The sequence below is a fragment of the Natator depressus genome, chromosome 3, assembly GCF_965152275.1.
Source record: "Natator depressus isolate rNatDep1 chromosome 3, rNatDep2.hap1, whole genome shotgun sequence".
Taxonomy (NCBI): domain Eukaryota; kingdom Metazoa; phylum Chordata; order Testudines; family Cheloniidae; genus Natator; species Natator depressus.
The window spans coordinates 40,496,163-40,515,910 of NC_134236.1; the positions used below are offsets into that span (position 1 = coordinate 40,496,163).

The following is a 19,748-nucleotide window of genomic DNA, read 5'->3' on the forward strand; positions in this document are numbered from 1 at the left end:
GAGCACACGGTGGTTGATATATCGCATGTAGTCTAGTCTAGACGTGATAAATCAACCCCCACTGGATTGATCGCTGCTAATCCGTCCAGCGGGTAATGTAGACAAACCCTTAGTATCAACTACGTATTCCACTAAATGCTGTTAGCTCGTTTTTCTAGGTACTTAGTGAAATTTAAATAATTATTGGTTTTTGATAGCTGATACTCAGTCATTTCTCTGTTCTCTTGTGTCTTGAATCCAAACTCAGAGACTTTTCCAACTATACTTTTCCAAGTTGACTTATTGTGCGTACAAGATTGTGACACAAAACCTTGTCTGCATCTCTTCTTACATCTCCCATCTCCTGCATAAACTGTACTTATTTCTGTTGAGTCAAGTTTTGAGAAATCTATCATATTTGTTTACCCATTGGTTCATAGATTTATAATATTGGGATTAGATCAGAATTAGTTTTTAAAGAATGTAATAACTTTTGTACATACTACACCTCGCTCAGACAATTATGCAAAATATTTTTTGCTCTGTATTCAAATATTCAGTCAACACTATGTTACTGCTAGAATCTAAATGAGAGGCTCATGCACTTTATTTATAAGCTTTCAAATTAAATAGTTAATCAATTTTCATATGATATTCTCCTTTGCGGTATGTGGTGCTGACTCTCATGGGCTCTGTCTTATTTCTTCTTCATCAAGCGACTATGTAAATGAAACTTGGTCCCATTGGGCATTCCCTGATCATGGCATTCCAAATCCATAAGTTGGTAAATCCTCTAGATGGAAATTCTTACTGCTTTTTGCTATGTCTCTTTCTTGAATGCTGGTGGAATACAAACCAAACAATTATGTATCTATTAATGCAAGGCATGCTTAAAAGCTACTAGTGAAGAATGTGCAATGAAAAGAGAGGCTACTGTACAATTCATATTATACTACCAGAGTGGTACAACATGCTGACTAGAGAAATAAGTAAAAGTTCTATAAAGTCTTATTATAAAGTATTTATATTTGGGAACAAAAATTTTTATGGTAGCATAATACCAACAGATCCCAGTCATCACTGGCCAGGATCAAACCTGGGACTTATGGAGCTTAAAGCATCAGCCTCTACTGCATGAGCTACAAGACACACCTCTCTTAGTTGAGGCTGTAGCAGACTCATCAATCTCTAGCTGCCAGTAGAGGAGGACAGAGTGCCACACCAAGCAGGCATGGGTTACAGTAGCATGATATGTTGTAGTTTATTATATAGCAAAATATATTCGAAACTTCTTTGAGCAAATTCAAGGAAAAATCATTAGTTTTCAAATTACAATGGAGTCCTATGAAAATTGTGGGATTAGGAACTAATATGGAGCAATATAATATTATTATTTGTATTGTAGTAACTTTTAGAAGTCCCAATTAGGATTGGTTCCCCATTGTTCTTGGCACTATATAAATGGGGTAGAAGAACATTTTTTGTCCCAAAGAACTTCAGTGTAATCCTCAATCAGTTCTATTATTCCTATATAGTGCTTGGACAAACACTGATGGATTTTTTTATAAGACAAATGTCTGTTTCCTGGGTTTCTTTCCTATTTTTTTTTGTCTGTCTTTCATATTGTGCAAAGGTAGTCAGATCTGTAAGAATTACTTGCTCTGTCTCAGATTGTGTCTGAGCTTTTCCATTATGAAAATATGCTATACTCTCCTGAACTACAAGATACTATCAAGGGATTCTTTCCTCTTTCAGAATTCTTCTAGGGCAGGGGTTCTCAAACTGGGGTCAGGATCCCTCAGGCGGGTCGCGAGGTTATTACGTGGGGGGTCATGAGCTGTCAACCTCCACCCCAAACCCCACTTTGCCTCCAGCATTTATAATGATGTTAAATATATTAAAAAGTGTCCTTAATTTATAAGGGGGGGGGGGGTCACACTCAGAGGCCTGCTATTTGAAATGAGTCACTAGTAAAAAAATTTGAGAGCCACTGTTCTAGGGCACACCTTAATGTTATCAAGTGTGGTCCAAACTTGCGTTTATAGAATTCAAACATAAATCAAAACTGTTTTAAGAGACCTAATACTTTATTTTGATTGCAAAGGCACTCACTGTACTTTCCTTGTTGAAACTATTGATAGCATTGCCTGTGTTCAGTAGCATAGGCACACAGGAATTTTCACACTTAGTCAGGCTACCAGTCCAGTCCACTTCTTCTGAAACTTCAGTGTCTAACAGTACGTCATCTTTATTATCAAAAAAGGGCGGGTCCGGAGTAGGTATTGTCTTAATATTCTCAGTGGTGAAGACTGATGCAAAGAAATCATTGCCAGCAGATCGAGGGACATGATCATTCTCCTGTATTCGACATTGGTGAGGCCTCATCTGGAGTACTGTGTCCAGTTTTGGGCCCCACACTACAAGAAGGATGTGGAAAAATTGGAAAGCATCCAGCGCAGGGCAACAAAAATGATTAGGGGACTGGAGCACATGACTTATGAGGAGAGGCTGCGGGAACTGGGATTGTTTAGTCTGCAGAAGAGAAGAATGAGGGGGGATTTGATAGCTGCTTTCAACTACCTGAAGGGGGTTCCAAAGAGGATGGATCTAGACTGTTCTCAGTGGTAGCAGATGACAGAACAAGGAGTAATGGTCTCAAGTTGCAGTGGGGGAGGTTTAGGTTGGATATTAGGAAAAACTTTTTCACTAGGAGGGTGGTGAAACACTGGAATGCGTTACCTAGGGAGGTGGTAGAATCTCCTTCCTTAGAAGTTTTTAAGGTCAGGCTTGACAGAGCCCTGGCTGGGATGATTTAGTTGGGGATTGGTCCTGCTTTGAGCAGGGGGTTGGACTAGATGACCTCCTGAGGTCCCTTCCAACCCTGATATTCTATGGTTCCTTTTTCCCTCTTATCCCAGGTGAGCCAGAGCAGATGCACTGATTCTTTTGCAGGTCCCTTTTCTTTTGACATACTTAAAGAACCTCTTGTTTGTTTTGGCATCTTGTTATACTTCGATGCATCCCAGAATAGCAGTCCAAAAAAGAAGCAAGAGACACAGGTAGTTTGTCAATCAAAACATGTAATAACCTTGAATCGGTTAGGTCAGGAATAGTTTGAACAAAACGTAAGTGAACAGCAGATACGTAGCAGCAGGCCTTGAGTAGCTACACACACCCAGTGCTATGCACACATACAACCTTGAACAGGAATACTGAATTCAGAGAGCAGGAACAGAAAGACAGTACACACACCAATCATGACAATTTCCTTTCTTTCTCCTGAAAAGTTCAGCAGTAGTGGCCGGAGGCAGTAGGTGATCCTGTGGCCACAAGTTAAACCTCTAATGCAGCTCAAGGAGTGGATGCTGTTGCTATGGTGTAACTTCCCCAACTGGCCATATGACAGAATCATACGCAAAAGGAGTATCCTCTTCCCTATCTGTTCCCCTTTCTGCAGACAGCATATTTTGCTGGTTAAATGCAATCACCACACTCCACCTGCAGCCTGCAAGATCATGTCTTGAATATTGAAAACCATATCAAACCCTTACCTAACACACACTGTTTGTTGAGGATAGAATACTTGGAGTGTTGTGTGGATATACTTGTTGAAACCTGCATATTTTGTAGTCACCTCAGCCAGCTTCGGGATGGTGAAGAGATTGGATCAACCTTTTCCATCAGCATAGAGAACTTGATCCTTTTTGGTTGTCTGAAGAGCTGATACAATGAGGTTTCGCCAATACTTTTATGAGGGGTACTCCTAATATTATATAAAGCATGACTTAATGCAATAGGGAATAGTGTATCTTGATGTTCCTCCAGTATGCGAGCTACATACTTATTTAGAGTCCCATGCATTCTCTCCACTATCCCATTTCCTTGGGCATGGCACACAGCAGATTGGTAATGTGCTATTCCAATATTCGTCAGCCTTCAAACTGTCTTGATACAAAAGGTGTCCTATTATCTGAAACAATGCTCTAGGGTAGGCCAAAAGTAGCAAATAAAGCGGTTAAACAAGAAATGAGCTCTGATCCATAGGTCCTTCCACCTCCTGAATTATACCATTATCTTTCATATTTTACATTTCTGCTTGGATCTTGTCCACAAATACAGGAGATACACAAGGTACAGGTGCTGCAAAGGGCTTGGTACTCAAATCCAGCTGTAGAGAGCATGCATATTCTACTCCTGGGGGAATTCTGTGCCACTGTGCAATGCAGAATTTTGCAGAAATTAATGTTGTGTGCAGAATATCCTTTCCCCTACAGAAATGGGCTGCAGTGATGGTGGCTGCAACTAGAGGCTGCTGGACCTGGCAGAGCCCAGCTCGCACATAAAAGACACTGCCGGGGGAGGCAACTAGAGGGTTCCCGACAGCTGTAGTTCCCTGCACAACCTGAGAGAAGGTGATGGCAGCATGCAGGCAACCCCACACAAGCCTGGGACCAAGCATCAGCTGTTTTTTCCTTTGGATCCCTAAGCTCTTGAGGGAGGAAAGGAAGGGGTCTGGGTATCTGGGCTAGGGGAGTTCTGCAGCTGGGCTCTGGGTTGGGAGGGGGTGTGGGTATCCAGACAAGAGGGGACTCCACAGCTGGGCTCTGAGCGGGGTTGGGTGTATGGGCGGGCGGGCGGGCCGGGGGGTGGGGGGGGGGACAGGTACTGGGTTGTCATAGGAGTTTCTTTCTACTCCTGGGGCAATTTTTGTGTGTGTATTAATACAGACATACTTGCTGACAGGTATTTTGAAATAAATTACCAAAATAATTGAAACTGGCATGATTATGCCAATTTGCAAAATTTTAAAATATTGTGTGCAGAATTTTTAATTTTTGGGTGCAAAATTCCCCCAGAAGTAATATTCCAGGGACAGAACACTATCACCATGGTGTGTCTGAATGATAGTTTTGGGTATCACTTTCTATTCTAGCTGACATAACCACACTTAAGGTGTCCTGTGTGAGTTGATGGGTAATACCAAATTGTAAGCATGGATCATAGGACAATAATGGAACGACATTCACAGCTGCGCACTGAATAATGTAAAAATGTTGCAGGCAAAGCTATGCCTTTTGTAGAGCACAGAACATTACATCATCAGTCACTGTCTACAAGGCATACAAATCCCAAACATTTTTAACCACTGTAGGGAGGCAAATGTCCAGCATATGAACTAACTCAGAAGGGAGAATGTTAACTTCAGCACCGATATCCACCTACACTTCAGTGGAAGGCCATTAATATCCGTGATAGCAAATACTAGCTCCAGTGCCTTGCAACTTGAGAAAATCATACTAAAGGAAACATCAGGGATCCCAGTAAAGGTGGTATCCTGCAGCTTCACATGCACTTCATGCCTCTTGTCTTTGTGAACCCGTGTACCTCTGCATAGTGTCCTTCCTTTCCACAAGCGCAACATATAGTAGTGCCAGCCGGACAGGGAGAGAAATTGACCAAGTTATCCAGACTACCACACAGGAAACTGCCGACTTGGCAACGTTTACTGCCACAGTCATGGAGCAGGACTAATTAGTGTCATATGACTCTGGGCTACAGAAGTAGGAGGAGCAGCTGATGGTTTAAGCATAGACACAAAGGTAGCAGCAGTCTGACACACACCAACCTCTCAGCCTGAGCCCTCTCCAATGCCTTGCTCTTAGCAACCACAGCATCAAAAGTTACCGTTCTAGCATCTTCAGTCATTTACTGGTCCCCCAGGTGGTCATTGGCTGTGCCAGTCACAAAAATATCCCTAAGCATGATCATCATGACATCCCCAAAATCACAATCAAGGGTCAACTCCACAAATGACATGCAAGCTCACGTATGGTTTCATTGAGCGGCTGGTGAGTTTCAAAATTTTTTTTCTCTTTTATTAGAACAGAATCTCCAGTGCTGAAATACTTGAGGCACTGCACAGATGCATCAAAGGAGGACTTGAGCTCCAAGAGTACATAATAAATATTAATGTCAACATGGCCTAACTAGTTCTGCAGCAAGGGTAAATTAGCAGCATCAGAGAGTTACACGATCTGCACATAGTTTTCAAAATTCTGAATAAAGTCTGGCTAGTCAACAGCCTAAGGATGTCCAGGCAGCATAGGTTGCACATTAAAAACACTTGTTGCCATAATGCTCTTGTTATGGTCTGATGCATTCCAGAATAGCAGTCCATCTCTTTCTCCCCCTTCCTTCCCCCCCTCAAACGAGCAAGACCTGCAGGTAGGTTGTTAATCAAAAGATGTGATAAGCCTGAACTGGTTAGATTAGCAACAGTCTGAATAAAACATAAGTCTGAACAGCAGATATGTAGCAGTGCACATACCTGTACACCCTATGCTATGCATGCATACAGCCTTAATCAAAAACAGGAACCAGGAAACAAACCAGGAACAAGAAGTAGGAAGGCAACACCCACATCAGTGATCGCATACCTTTAAATGTTTGCTCTTTGAACTCCATTTTGGCCCTTTAATTTCTTTCTTGTTTAATGCCTTCTATAATGTAGGCTTCTGTTTACTGGTTTCACTAGAGTCAAAGTTCCAAATCTTGCAGGATTTCTGTTTTGGCTCAAATAGGCTCTCAAAACTTGCCATTTAGCCATAATTGTTTCCTCCTTGCTTTCCTGATTCCCTTTTTGGTGGTGTATTGATATTTCAGTGGCAAGATTTTATGTTTTTAAGAGGTTTAATTTGTTGTTCTACCAGGCTGTTTTGTTAAATTTAAATTTAGAGCATACTTCCCTGTAGTGCCTAACTCCCACTCAGTCCATTCTTCTCTGTGCTCACTCCATCTGTTTCCTTCTCGCTCAGTAGCAGTAGAAACTTTCATAATCAAACAAATTTTAAAACCCTTGTCAGGCAATGTGGAGGACACACTCCTGAGCACCACAGTCATGATCGTTGTTTATATGAACATTGTGCTCCAGATGTACTGGCAATGGGATGACCAAAATATCCTTGGAATTTAGGATGTGGAAGGCCACTTTTCTCAACATGTGTGTAGAGCTCGCCATGGCGCTACAGTGACAGAGCACCAATGTGTGGGTCCCCCTCAAAGCAGAGAAACATGGTCATCACCCTACAGAAGCTTGCCTTCTTTGTTTGCTACCAGTCAATAGCTAATTCATTTTGTTTTGAAAATCAACTGTTGGAACTGTTGTCACAGAGATGTGTGCTGCTGCCCTGGATAATAAAATTTGGCAATGCAAATTTGTGAGTAATCTCCGGTGAATGCTTGGAGTTATGGAATTGTATAGGAGCCACTGATGGGATGCACATGTCTATTATTTGTCTGTCCCCTTACTTCCCTCCCATACACTCCCCAAATAGGCCTTGGAGTTCATCAGCAGAAAAAGGGGTATTTTTTTCATGATCATACAAGGCTTATTTAATCACAATGGTGAGTTAACTAAATTAATGTGGGGGGTGGTCTAGAGTGGTCCATGGTGCTAGGAACTTTAGCAACTAGATGCAATGAAAACTAGAACTTTTGATCCCAAAATCACTATGAGCATTGGTGGTGGTGGTGTTTCTAGCTTTTATTCTACCTGAAGTTATATGGTTAATTTGAAATTGGAGTACAAGTCTTATAGTGGTATAACTCATTCCAAAATAGTTCTCTCTCTCTCTTCCAAAGCAGTTATAGCAGGATAAAATGCAAAATGGGGCGGGGGGGGGGGGGGGGGAAGCGGGGAAATCACTTATGTGGATGCAAGGCAGTTCATATTGGAATAAACTAAAGATACATTGAAAAAACTTCCCCATGTAGACAAGGCCTGAGACAGACATTCTGTAGAAGATACATCCTATTCCCTACTTTCCTTCCTCTCTTCTCAAGGAGGTTTTCCATCCACTAAATTGTAGAAATACAACCAGACCTTCTAATCAAGGGATAGTGGGTTGGCCCCACCTTTGTAGAACTCTTCATAGACATTTTTTTAAAATGCTTTAAGAATTGGTAACCACAAAGAAAATTGTATTAAAAATATACAAGTAAGAGTAAAATACAAGTAATATACAAAAAATATACAAGTAATTGCTGTCAAGCAATTAAAAAAATTAATTGTGATTAATAGTGCAATTAATCGGGCTGTTGAACAATAAGAGAATACCATGTATTTAAATATTTGTAGATATTTTCTACATTTTCAAATATATTGATTTCAATTACAACACAGAAAACAAAGTGTACAGTGCTCACTTTATATTTATTTTTATTACAAATATTTGTACTGTAAAAAACAAAAGAAATAGTATTTTTCAATTCACCTAATACAAGTACTGTAGTGCATCTCTTTATCATGAAAGTCGAACTTACAAATGTAGAATTATGTACAAAAAAACCCGGCATTCAAAAATAAAACAATGTAAAAGTTTAGAGCCTACAAGTCCCATCAGTCCTACTTCTTGTTCAACCAATTGGTTAGACAAACAAGTTTGTTTACATTTGCAGAAGATAATGATGTCTGCTTCTTGTTTACAATGTCACCTGAAAGTGAGAACATGTGTTTGCATGGCACTGTTGTAGCCGGCGTTGCAAGATAGTTACGTGCTAGATGCAGTAACGATTCATATGTCCCTTAATGCTTCAACCATCATTCCAGAGGACATGCATCCATGCTGATGACAGGTTCTCCTCGATAGTGATCCAAAGCAGTGCAGACTCATGCATGTTCATTTTTCATCATCTGAGTCAGATGCCACGAGCATAAGTTTGATTTTCTCTTTTGATTATTTGGGTTCTATAGTTTTGGCATCAGAGTGTTGCTCTTTTAAGACTTCTGAAAGCATGCTCCGCACCTCATCCCTCTCAGATTTTGGAAGGCACTTCAGATTCTTAAACCTTTGGTTGAGTGCTGTAGCTATCTTTAGAAATCTCACATTGGTACCTTCTTTGCATTTTGTGAAATCTGCAGTGAAAGTGTTCTTAAAAGGAACAACATGCTGGGTCATCATTTGAGACTGCTATAACATGAAATATATGGCAGAATGTGGGTTAAAACACGGAGCAGGAGACATACAATTTTTCCCCAAGGAGTTCAGTCACAAATTTAACTAGTGCATTATTTTTTTTAATGAGCGTCATCAGCATGGAAACAAGTCCTCTGGAATGATAGCCAAAGCATGAAGAGGCACATGAATCTTTAGTGCATCTGGCACATAAACATCTTGCGACACCAGCTACAACAGTGCCATGCAAACGCCTGTCCTCACTTTCAGGTGACATTGTAATTAAGAAGTGGGCAGCATTATTTCCTGTAAATGTAAAGAAACTTGTTTCTCTTAGCGATTGGCTGAACAAGAAGTAGGACTGAGTAGACTTGTAGGCTCTAAAGTTTTACTTTGTTTTGTTTTTGAGTGCTGTTATGTAATTAAAAAAACTACATTTGTAAGTTGCACTTTCATGATAAAGAGATTGCACTACAGTACTTGTATGAGGTGAATTGAAAAAATACTGTTTCTTTTGTTTATCATTTTTACAGTGCAAATATTTGTAACAAAAATAATATGAAGTGAGCACTGTACACTTTGTATTCTGTGTTGTAATTGAAATCGATATATTTGAAAATGTAGAAAAACACCCAGAAATATTTAATAAATTTCAATTGGTAGTCTATTAACAGTGTGATTAATCATCATTAATTTTTTTTAATCGTAATTAATTTTTTTGAGTTAATCGCTTAGTTAACTGCAACTAATCGACAGCTCTAGTAAGAGCACATAACCTTTCCTGACTAATTTATTTACAGTTGAATGTTTGTTTCAAATCCATAGTGTATGCCTCCTATAAAGGGAGGTTAAAATACAGACCAAATACATTTTTAGCAGTTTTTACAGCGGGCTTGTTTGTCATAAAACTGAATCAATAGCCAAAGGTTTTTATGGACTTTTCTGAAGTACCTCAGAGTTTAGGTTTTGGTATTAATACAAAGCTTAAGTATTCTCCACATCCAGTGATGGGACTGGAACATAAACATGATTCTACAAGAAGCATCATAGAATGATGGAAATAATCTCATATTGTTGAGCACATTCATAAGGAAGAATGATGATCTTTCAAAATTAGGTGCTTTACATGAAGACATCTAACCAGATAATCACAAGTTTTGTCATATAAGAAGAAAATTTTGATGTAGAAATATGTATTTAATTGAAAATCATAAAATGTGTGTAAAATCATCACTTTAAGGTGTTGGGTTTTTTTCAGACGCAGCCTAATGTCTCATCTCGTTCTGAGGCTTGTAGGGCTTAGTGATAATGGGACACTTCTTGTACTGTTCGGCCAACTTAGAAATCCTACTCAAGAGTCATTGATGTGTCTTCCTTGTTGATTGAAAGCTTGATTAGTTGCGCTATGGCTATGGGTTAAAAAGTTATGTAGAGCAAAGGAGTGAATGAAAATTTTAGGCACTCTGATTAGTGTGGCTAACTTTTCACTTAGTCACTGCCCTGCAAATGTGAATTTTTTTTTTGTTTTTGTTTAAACTTTTTCTGGGTTTAATGCCCAAAGGATTGCTTGTTCTAAGATCATTTTCTGCCAGTAAAACCGGAAATCATGAGAGGCAGGAATATTTCATGTTGGAAAAAGTAGCATTATACTCCTGCTTCCTTCAATATTTTTGAGAACCAGTACTGGCTTTTACTCTTTTATCTGACACAAGGGAAGAGTGCTGGCCCTCCTTGATGTGTGGACACAACAGTACTACTCACATGTGTAAAGTTATTCACATAAGTATGTGTTTACAGAATTGGAGCCAAGATTTTACAATCTTTTAGATAGGTCAGTGATTTGATATATAAGCACCTAGCATATTTTGGGGGTGCTATAAACAAGTAATAATTGCTAGTAAACAAGTGACAAACATTCTGTCTATGAATTGCTTAAATGAAACAAATCTAATTAACTTATGGAAAGGTTTGAATATAATTGTCATTCTTACTAAAAATTGGCTGCTTTGTGGGTTTCCAGAGTGGCGCTGATGCTGATGTGTGACGTCTAAAACCCTAATTGACATAGTATCTTCCTTCCTGTGAGGCTGTCCCTCTACCTGTGTTGCACTTCCACAGCTGAAGTTTACAGAGGTTTTTCAGCTGGATCCCTCTTGGTATAAAAGAGAAGTTGCTGTTGACTGGGTGTTCTTTGTGAAAGCCTTTTTCCTTTGGAATTTTGCTCTTCGCCGCCACCCTCCCACTGCCTTTTAGTCCACAATAATCTGAATTTGTTCACTTTCAGGGCCTTTTAATAAAAAGGGCTTCTGAGGAAGAGAATAATGCTTGTGGTGTAAAGTATAGAGAAAGTGGAGACCATTTCTTCTTGTTTTTACTGTATCGTTATTAGGTTGTTTTTACTGTATCGTTGTTAGGTTGGTGTGTGTGTGTGTATGTGTGTATATATATATATTTTTTTTAGGATTCCTGTATACAAATGTACGCTGATTGCATTAGTTTATTGTGTTAGGTAGCTCTTGTCACTTTAAAAATGCAAACCAGTAAAAAAGGATAAACTCTTTTAAACTGTGACTCCAAGAGTATAATTTCAATAGTCACATTATATATTTTTCTATTGTGTTTTACAGTGAATAATCCTATACCTTCCACCTTGAAATCAGAAGCAAAAAAGGCAGCTAAAATATTACGAGAATTTACAGAAATAACTTCCAGAAATGGACCTGATAAGATCATACCAGGTGAGTAAGGATACAAATTTGTGGCAATTGAAGGACCCACTTCTCCAGACCTCACCTGGGCAAAACTCCCATTGTCTTCATGATTACCTACTGTGTTATTGTGCATTTTCTCCAAGGGTAATAAAGACCTGGACCCTACAGCTATAATTTTTGTGAAATGAATTTACTCTTAAGAGGTAAAATTCATTCTCGTCCAGGGGTCCTGTGTTGAATATTTCTCACACCTTGTTCCCACCCCCCCACTACCCCCATTAGCAGAAGTCACTGTGAGAGTGTCTATGTTGGTGGACATCTGCATGATGTGGATGGAGGCTCCATATTTGCCCTGTATAGACTGGCACATAGGGAGGACCAGATATAGTAATTACAACCAGAACATCTGTAGTAGTTTGTTAATATCACCAGAATCTTCAAGATAGAATTGTAGCCTTGATATACACATTTTTAAGATATGTTATGCGGCTAAAAGTAATCTATTTTCAATGATTTTCCTATGACTCTACTGTAAATCAAAATGGAGGTAAATGGAGTCACACCAGTATAAAACTGGTATTAGAGGAGAATCAGGCCATCTGACTCTTTTTTTCCCACTGTCCTTTTTTTTTCTGCCATATCCATCTTTTTTTTTTTCCTCTGAGTTCTAATTTCCTTCCTTGTTCCATATTCCAAATTTTATTTGAATTTTAAACGAGTTGTGTTCCAAAAGATATATAATAAAACTTTAGATTTTCTTTTCTGATGTCATTTTATTATGATCCTAAGTATTGAATAACAATGGGGATGTTAATCATTTTTATAAAATGATTACAGATTAACATGTACTCTGTTACTGTTAAAATCCTCCACCTGAAAAGGCCGTTGAGGCAGAGATGTTGAGTCTCCATTTCTTTTTATATTTCACTAATTTAGCTCACTATTTTGTTATAAATTTGTCTCTTTCTTATTCAAAATTGTTAAATGTATGGCTGTGTTTTAAGTCCCGATTGTGTTTTAGTATGTTCTTTATGCTCTTTTGAAAATGTCAATTTTAACTAATTAATATTTGTTTTCAGCCAATGTAATAGCTAAAGCTAAAGGCCTTGCAGTTTTGTCTGTTATCAAAGCTGGATTTTTGGTAACTGCTCGAGGAGGCAGCGGGATTGTATTAGCACGTCTTCCTAATGGAAGTAAGTTGACGTTTTCTCAATCAAACAAAGAATTAGAGTGTGTATCTTCCTTTTCTACATCAGGGGAAACTTCAAAATAAGTGTAATTCATTTTTCTTTTTTCCTTTTTTTCCCCCTCTTTTAATAAACTAGAACATAGGAAATGCCGTTCTGGATCAAACCAGCGATCTGTCTAGTCTAGTAACCTGTCTCTAAGGCTGATTTTTACATTAGAAAATTTTGTATCTGTTCTCCAGCAACATTGCAGCAGTAGTGCTGCAAGCACTACCGTTGACTAGACTTAGGTTTTTCAGCATCTTTGCTGGGGAAACAGTATGATATTTTCTAATGCACATGCAGTGTAACAATAGCTAGTGCTAGAGCCTTCAGAACAATGTGTAATATCCCCATAGTGAACAATTTTAGAATTGTTTTGAAGCATGAAGGTTAATATGTTTAACCGTGTAGGGTATCTATATATTATCATTATTGTTTGTGTGTGATCTTTTGAAAATGAGTTTCATAGGTAAGTTTTATATGTTGTGTTGGGAAAACAATCCAGTTTTAAACTTGTTACTTTTTAGTGGACTGATTTTGAAGGTCTCACTGCAGCCCTTTGCACCACTTCTTAGGAAGAAAACCTTTTACAAGTCAATCTTCATCACTACTTATGGAGTTCACACACATGATTATTGTTCTAGGAAATCTCGGGCCTACCGACGGGGAGGGCAAAGGGGTGAATTGCTCAGGAGCACGGTGATTTAAAAGGTCCCGGGTGGATGGGATAGATAACGTATTTTTTAAATAAAAATTAAGATTACAAAAAAAATCCGGTTTCCTGCTGCTGCTCTGTACAGAGCACCACTCCTCCCTGTGACAGTAATAGTTTGCTAGAGCGCTGCTGCACCCTGCTGGTCTGGCAGTCTGGCAGAGTATCAGCAATAGCAGCCTGGGAACCGTGGAGCTTGCTGCCTCCTCTGGCTGCTCAGGAGCCGCTGTGCCTGCCGTGCTGGCTCTCTGGCTGCTGGGCGAGCACAGGGAGACTTTAAAGAGGAACAATCTCCCTCTGTGCTACCAGACTTCCTCCCCGAGGGCTGCAGCTCCTCACCAAACACAAGCCAGCAAGTTCAGCCACCCTATCGAGCCACCCTAAGTTTGCCAAGAGGCAGCTGGGGCTAGCCCCCCACTTCATTGCCTCTAGCACTGGCTGACAAGATGCTATCACAAGCGCATTATAATGGGCCACCTCCACCACTTAGCCAGGGAACGAGGCACGGGTTTTCCCTCTGCCTTCACCCCGGCCGCCTCCCAAAAGATGTGGCCGCACCATGTCTGCCATCTCCTCATTGCTCTGGGTGTTGATGTCCCACAGCACCAGTAGTGCAAGTATTGTATATTTTAACATTGTTGATCATATTCAGTTACATCTTGTATTTCAGTTTTTTCCTTTTCTTTAGATTACACATGAATCATGATTAGGTGTTTAATTCGCCTAGTTGGTACTTTAGGTGTGTTGTTACTTTGTGGTTCTTTAAATGTTTTATGTATTAATTTCATTCCATAATGTATTTATTTAATTTAAATATGTAATTCAAAATAACAAATTCTACATCTTACATTTAGTTTTACAGTTTATTTAATACTGGTGCTGTAAAAAAAAGTTAACTAGGTCAAGCAATGCCACAACTTACGCCTAGTGGGTTCTAATGTGTTATCAATAGGCTAAAAAGTAGTGTCATAAACCTCAGCCATCCCTTTCTAAGGGGGCAATGGACTTTTCTGCCCTGGGGCCCAGAATTGCTGTCAGCGGGCATGGGAAAGCTACCCAGAATGCAATAATTTACATCCAAATAAACCAAATGAACTGGCTTGGGGACTTTTTGAGGGGCAGGTAGGAATCCTGTCCAGAAGAGAAACTGTAAAATAGTTATAATGAGTGCTGAAATGAAGGTTCTGCTTACTGGGTGTCAAAACTATAAGCATTTTGATATCCTGAATATTTGTTCACCTGTGTTCAGATGAGAGACTATAGTTCAACTCTTAGTTACATAATGCCAAGAATTCTAACAAGGAAAAAATCCTAAATCAGAGGCAGAGTACACTGAAATGGTGGAAGTAGAGATGTAACTAGGCATTTTAGGAATGGGGTAAGCAAGCATATTTGCATCCCCTGCTGGTTTTTTGGGGGCATTTCTCTGCCCATTTTTCCTCCTCTATGACTTTGCTCCCTGGGCAGCTGCCGCTTGCCCCATCCTGGTTATGGCCCTGGGAATATAATATTTCAAAATGCTCAATGGTGTTTCTTACACTCATTGTTCCTATTCTGTTACTAAGGGTATGTCTACACTACGGAATAAGGTCGAATTTATAGAAGTCGGTTTTTTAGAAATCGGTTTTATATATTCGAGTGTGTGTGTCCCCACAGAAGTGCATTAAGTGCATTAACTCGGCGGAGTGCTTCCACAGTACCGAGGCTAGAGTCGACTTCCGGAGCGTTGCACTGTGGGTAGCTATCCCACAGTTCCCGCAGTCTCCGCTGCCCATTGGATTCTGGGTTGAGATCCCAATGCCTGATGGGGCTGAAACATTGTCGCGGGTGGTTCTGGGTACATATCGTCAGTCCCCCCCTTCCCTCCCTCCCTCCGTGAAAGCAAGGGCAGACAATTGTTTCGCGCCTTTTTTCCTGAGTTACCTGTGTGGACGCCATACCACCGCAAGCATGGAGTCCGCTCAGGTAACCGTCACCGTATGTCTCCTGGGTGCTGGCAGACGCGGCACGGCATTGCTACACAGTAGCAGCAACCCATTGCCTTGTGGCAGCAGACGGTACAATACGACTGGTAGCCGTCCTCGTCATGTCCGAGGTACTCCTGGTCGCCTGTGTGAGGTCGATCAGGAGCGCCTGGGCAGACATGGGCGCAGGGACTAAATTTTTAGTGACTTGACCAGGTCATTCTCTTTAGTCCGGCAGTCAGTCCTATTGAACCGTCTTATGGTGAGCAGGCAGGCAATATGTCCTTCTGCACCGTCTGCTGCCAGCCAAAGATGTAAAAGATAGATGGAGTGGATCAAAACAAGAAATAGACCAGATTTGTTTTGTACTCATTTGCCTCCTCCCCTGTCTAGGGGACTCATTCCTCTAGGTCACACTGCAGTCACTCACAGAGAAGGTGCTGCGAGGTAGATCTAGCCATGTATCAATCAGAGGCCAGGCTAACCTCCTTGTTCCAATAAGAACAATAACTTAGGTGCACCATTTCTTATTGGAACCCTCCATGAAGTCCTGCCTGAACTACTCCTTGATGTAAAGCCACCCCCTTTGTGGATTTTAGCCTCCTGAAGCCAACCCTGTAAGCCGTGTCGTCAGTCGCCCCTCCCTCCGTCAGAGCAACGGCAGACAATCATTCCGCGCCTTTTTTCTGTGCGGACGCCATACCAAGGCAACCATGGAGTCCGCTCAGCTCACTTTGGCAATTAGGAGCACATTAAACACCACACGCATTATCCAGCAGTATATGCAGCACCAGAACCTGGCAAAGCGCTACCGGGCGAGGAGGCGACGTCAGCGCGGTCACGTGAGTGATCAGGACATGGACACAGATTTCTCTGAAAGCATGGGCCCTGCCAGTGCATGCATAATGGTGCTAATGGGGCAGGTTCATGCTGTGGAACGCCGATTCTGGGCTCGGGAAACAAGTACAGACTGGTGGGACCGCATAGTGTTGCAGGTCTGGGACGATTCCCAGTGGCTGCGAAACTTTCGCATGCGTAAGGGCACTTTCATGGAACTTTGTGACTTGCTTTCCCCTGCCCTGAAGCACATGAATACCAAGATGAGAGCAGCCCTCACAGTTGAGAAGCGAGTGGCGATAGCCCTGTGGAAGCTTGCAACGCCAGACAGCTACCGGTCAGTCGGGAATCAATTTGGAGTGGGCAAATCTACTGTGGGGGCTGCTGTGATGCAAGTAGCCCACGCAATCAAAGATCTGCTGATATCAAGGGTAGTGACCTTGGGAAATGTGCAGGTCATAGTGGATGGCTTTGCTGCAATGGGATTCCCTAACTGTGGTGGGGCCATAGACGGAACCCATATCCCTATCTTGGCACCGGAGCACCAAGCCGGCGAGTACATAAACCGCAAGGGGTACTTTTCAATAGTGCTGCAAGCTCTGGTGGATCACAAGGGACGTTTCACCAACATCAACGTGGGATGGCCAGGAAAGGTACATGACGCTCGCATCTTCAGGAACTCTGGTCTGTTTCAAAAGCTTCAAGAAGGGACTTTATTCCCAGACCAGAAAATAACTGTTGGTGATGTTGAAATGCCTATATCTATCCTTGGGGACCCAGCCTACCCCTTAATGCCATGGCTCATGAAGCCGTACACAGGCAGCCTGGACAGCAGTCAGGAGCTGTTCAACTACAGGCTGAGCAAGTGCAGAATGGTGGTAGAATGTGCATTTGGACGTTTAAAGGCGCGCTGGCGCAGTTTACTGACTCGCTTAGACCTCAGCGAAACCAATATTCCCACTGTTATTACTGCTTGCTGTGTGCTCCACAATATCTGTGAGAGTAAGGGGGAGACGTTTATGGCGGGGTGGGAGGTTGAGGCAAATCGCCTGGCTGCTGGTTACGCGCAGCCAGACACCAGGGCGGTTAGAAGAGCACAGGAGGGTGCGGTACGCATCAGAGAGGCTTTGAAAACCAGTTTCATGACTGGCCAGGCTACAGTGTGAAAGTTCTGTTTGTTTCTCCTTGATGAAACCCCCCGCCTCTTGGTTCACTCTACTTCCTTGTAAGCTAACCACCCTCCCCTCCTCCCTTTGATCACCTCTTGCAGAGGCAATAAAGTCATTGTTGCTTCACATTCATGCATTCTTTATTCATTCATCACACAAATAGGGGGATGACTACCAAGGTAGCCCAGGAGGGGTGGTGGAGGAGGGAAGGAAAATGCCACACAGCACTTTAAAAGTTTACAACTTTAAAATTTATTGAATGAAAGCCTTCTTTTTTTGGGGCAATCCTCTGTGGTGGAGTGGCTGGTTGGCCGGTGGCCACCCCACCGCGTTCTTGGGCGTCTGGGTGTGGAGGCTATGGAACTTGGGGAGGAGGGCGGTTGGTTACACAGGGGCTGTAGTGGCAGTCTGTGCTCCAGCTGCCTTTGCTGCAGCTCAACCATACACTGGAACATACTGGTTTGGTCCTCCAGCAGCCTCAGCATTGAATCCTGCCTCCTCTCATCACGCTGTCGCCACATTCGAGCTTCAGCCCTCTCTTCAGCCCGCCACTTACTCTCTTCAGCCCGCCACTTACTCTCTTCAGCCCGCCACCTCTCCTCCTGGTCATTTTGTGCTTTCCTGCAGTCTGACATTATTTGCCTCCACGCATTCGTCTGTGCTCTGTCAGTGTGGGAGGACAGCATGAGCTCGGAGAACATTTCATCTCGAGTGCGTTTTTTTTTCTTTCTAATCTTCACTAGCCTCTGGGAAGGAGAAGATCCTGTGATCATTGAAACACATGCAGCTGGTGGAGAAAAGAAAAGGGACAGCGGTATTTAAAAAGACACATTTTATAAAACACTGGCTACACTCTTTCAGGGTAAGCCTTGCTGTTAACATTACATACATAGCACATGTGCTTTCGTTACAAGGTCGCATTTTGCCTCCCCCCACCGCGTGGCTACCCCCTCAACCCTCCCCCCTCCCTGTGGCTAACAGCGGGGAACATTTCTGTTCAGCCGCAGGCAAACAGCCCAGCAGGAATGGGCTCCTCTGAGTGTCCCCTGAAGAAAAGCACCCTATTTCAACCAGGTGTCCATGGATTATATCTCACTCTCCTGAGGATAACACACGAACGGATGTTGCTTGAACGCCAGCAAACATACACTGCAATGCTTTGTTGTACAATGATTCCCGAGTACGTGTTACTGGCCTGGAGTGGTAAAGTGTCCTACCATGAAGGACGCAATAAGTCTGCCCTCCCCAGAAACCTTTTGCAAAGGCTTTGGGAGTATATCCAGGAGAGCCGCAAATGCCAGGGCAAAGTAATCCTTTCACATGCTTGCTTTTAAACCATGTATAGTATTTTAAAAGGTACACTCACCGGAGGTCCCTTCTCCGCCTGCTGGGTCCAGGAGGCAGCCTTGGGTGGGTTCAGGGGGTACTGGCTCCAGGTCCAGGGTTAGAAACAGTTCCTGGCTGTCGGGAAAACCGGTTTCTCCGCTTGCTTGCTGTGAGCTATCTACAACCTCGTCATCATCATCATCTTCTTCGTCCCCAAAACCTGCTTCCGTATTGCCTCCATCTCCATTGAAGGAGTCAAACAACACGGCTGGGGTAGTGGTGGCTGAACCCCCTAAAATGGCATGCAGCTCATCATAGAAGCGGCATGTTTGGGGCTCTGACCCGGAGCGGCCGTTCGCCTCTCTGGTTTTCTGGTAGGCTTGCCTCAGCTCCTTCAGTTTCACGCGGCACTGCTTCGGGTCCCTGTTATGGCCTCTGTCCTTCATGCCTTGGGAGATCTTGACAAAGGTTTTGGCATTTCGAAAACTGGAACGGAGTTCTGATAGCACGGATTCCTCTCCCCATACAGCGATCAGATCCCGTACCTCCCGTTCGGTCCATGCTGGAGCTCTTTTGCAATTCTGAGACTCCATCATGGTCACCTCTGCTGATGAGCTCTGCATGGTCACCTGCAGCTTGCCACGCTGGCCAAACAGGAAATGAGATTCAAAAGTTCGCGGTTCTTTTCCTGTCTACCTGGCCAGTGCATCTGAGATGAGAGTGCTGTCCAGAGCGGTCAAAATGGAGCACTCTGGGATAGCTCCCGGAGGCCAATACTGTCGAATTGTGTCCACAGTACCCCAAATTCGACCCGGCAAGGCCGATTTAAGCACTAATCCACTTGTCAGGGGTGGAGTAAGGAAATCG

At 42.3% G+C, this 19,748-nt stretch overlaps 2 protein-coding genes across 3 annotated transcripts in view; one reads left to right on the forward strand and one right to left on the reverse strand.

Annotated features, from left to right (window-relative positions):
• SH3YL1 (SH3 and SYLF domain containing 1) overlaps positions 1–19,748 on the forward strand; it is a 106,865-nt gene that overhangs the window by 25,926 nt on the left and 61,191 nt on the right. For both annotated transcript variants that reach the window (XM_074947752.1, XM_074947751.1), the window contains exons 2-3: positions 11,561–11,671; positions 12,724–12,837. In XM_074947752.1, coding sequence (XP_074803853.1) covers positions 11,561–11,671; positions 12,724–12,837 — 225 coding nt within the window. The remainder of the gene's footprint in view (positions 1–11,560; positions 11,672–12,723; positions 12,838–19,748) is intronic.
• On the reverse strand, positions 17,801–19,327 carry LOC141983799 (uncharacterized). The gene is made up of 2 exons (XM_074946805.1): positions 18,922–19,327; positions 17,801–18,342 (listed from the first exon to the last, which is right to left on the reverse strand). The coding sequence occupies exons 1-2, from the start codon at positions 19,325–19,327 to the stop codon at positions 17,801–17,803; spliced, it is 948 nt and encodes a 315-aa protein (XP_074802906.1).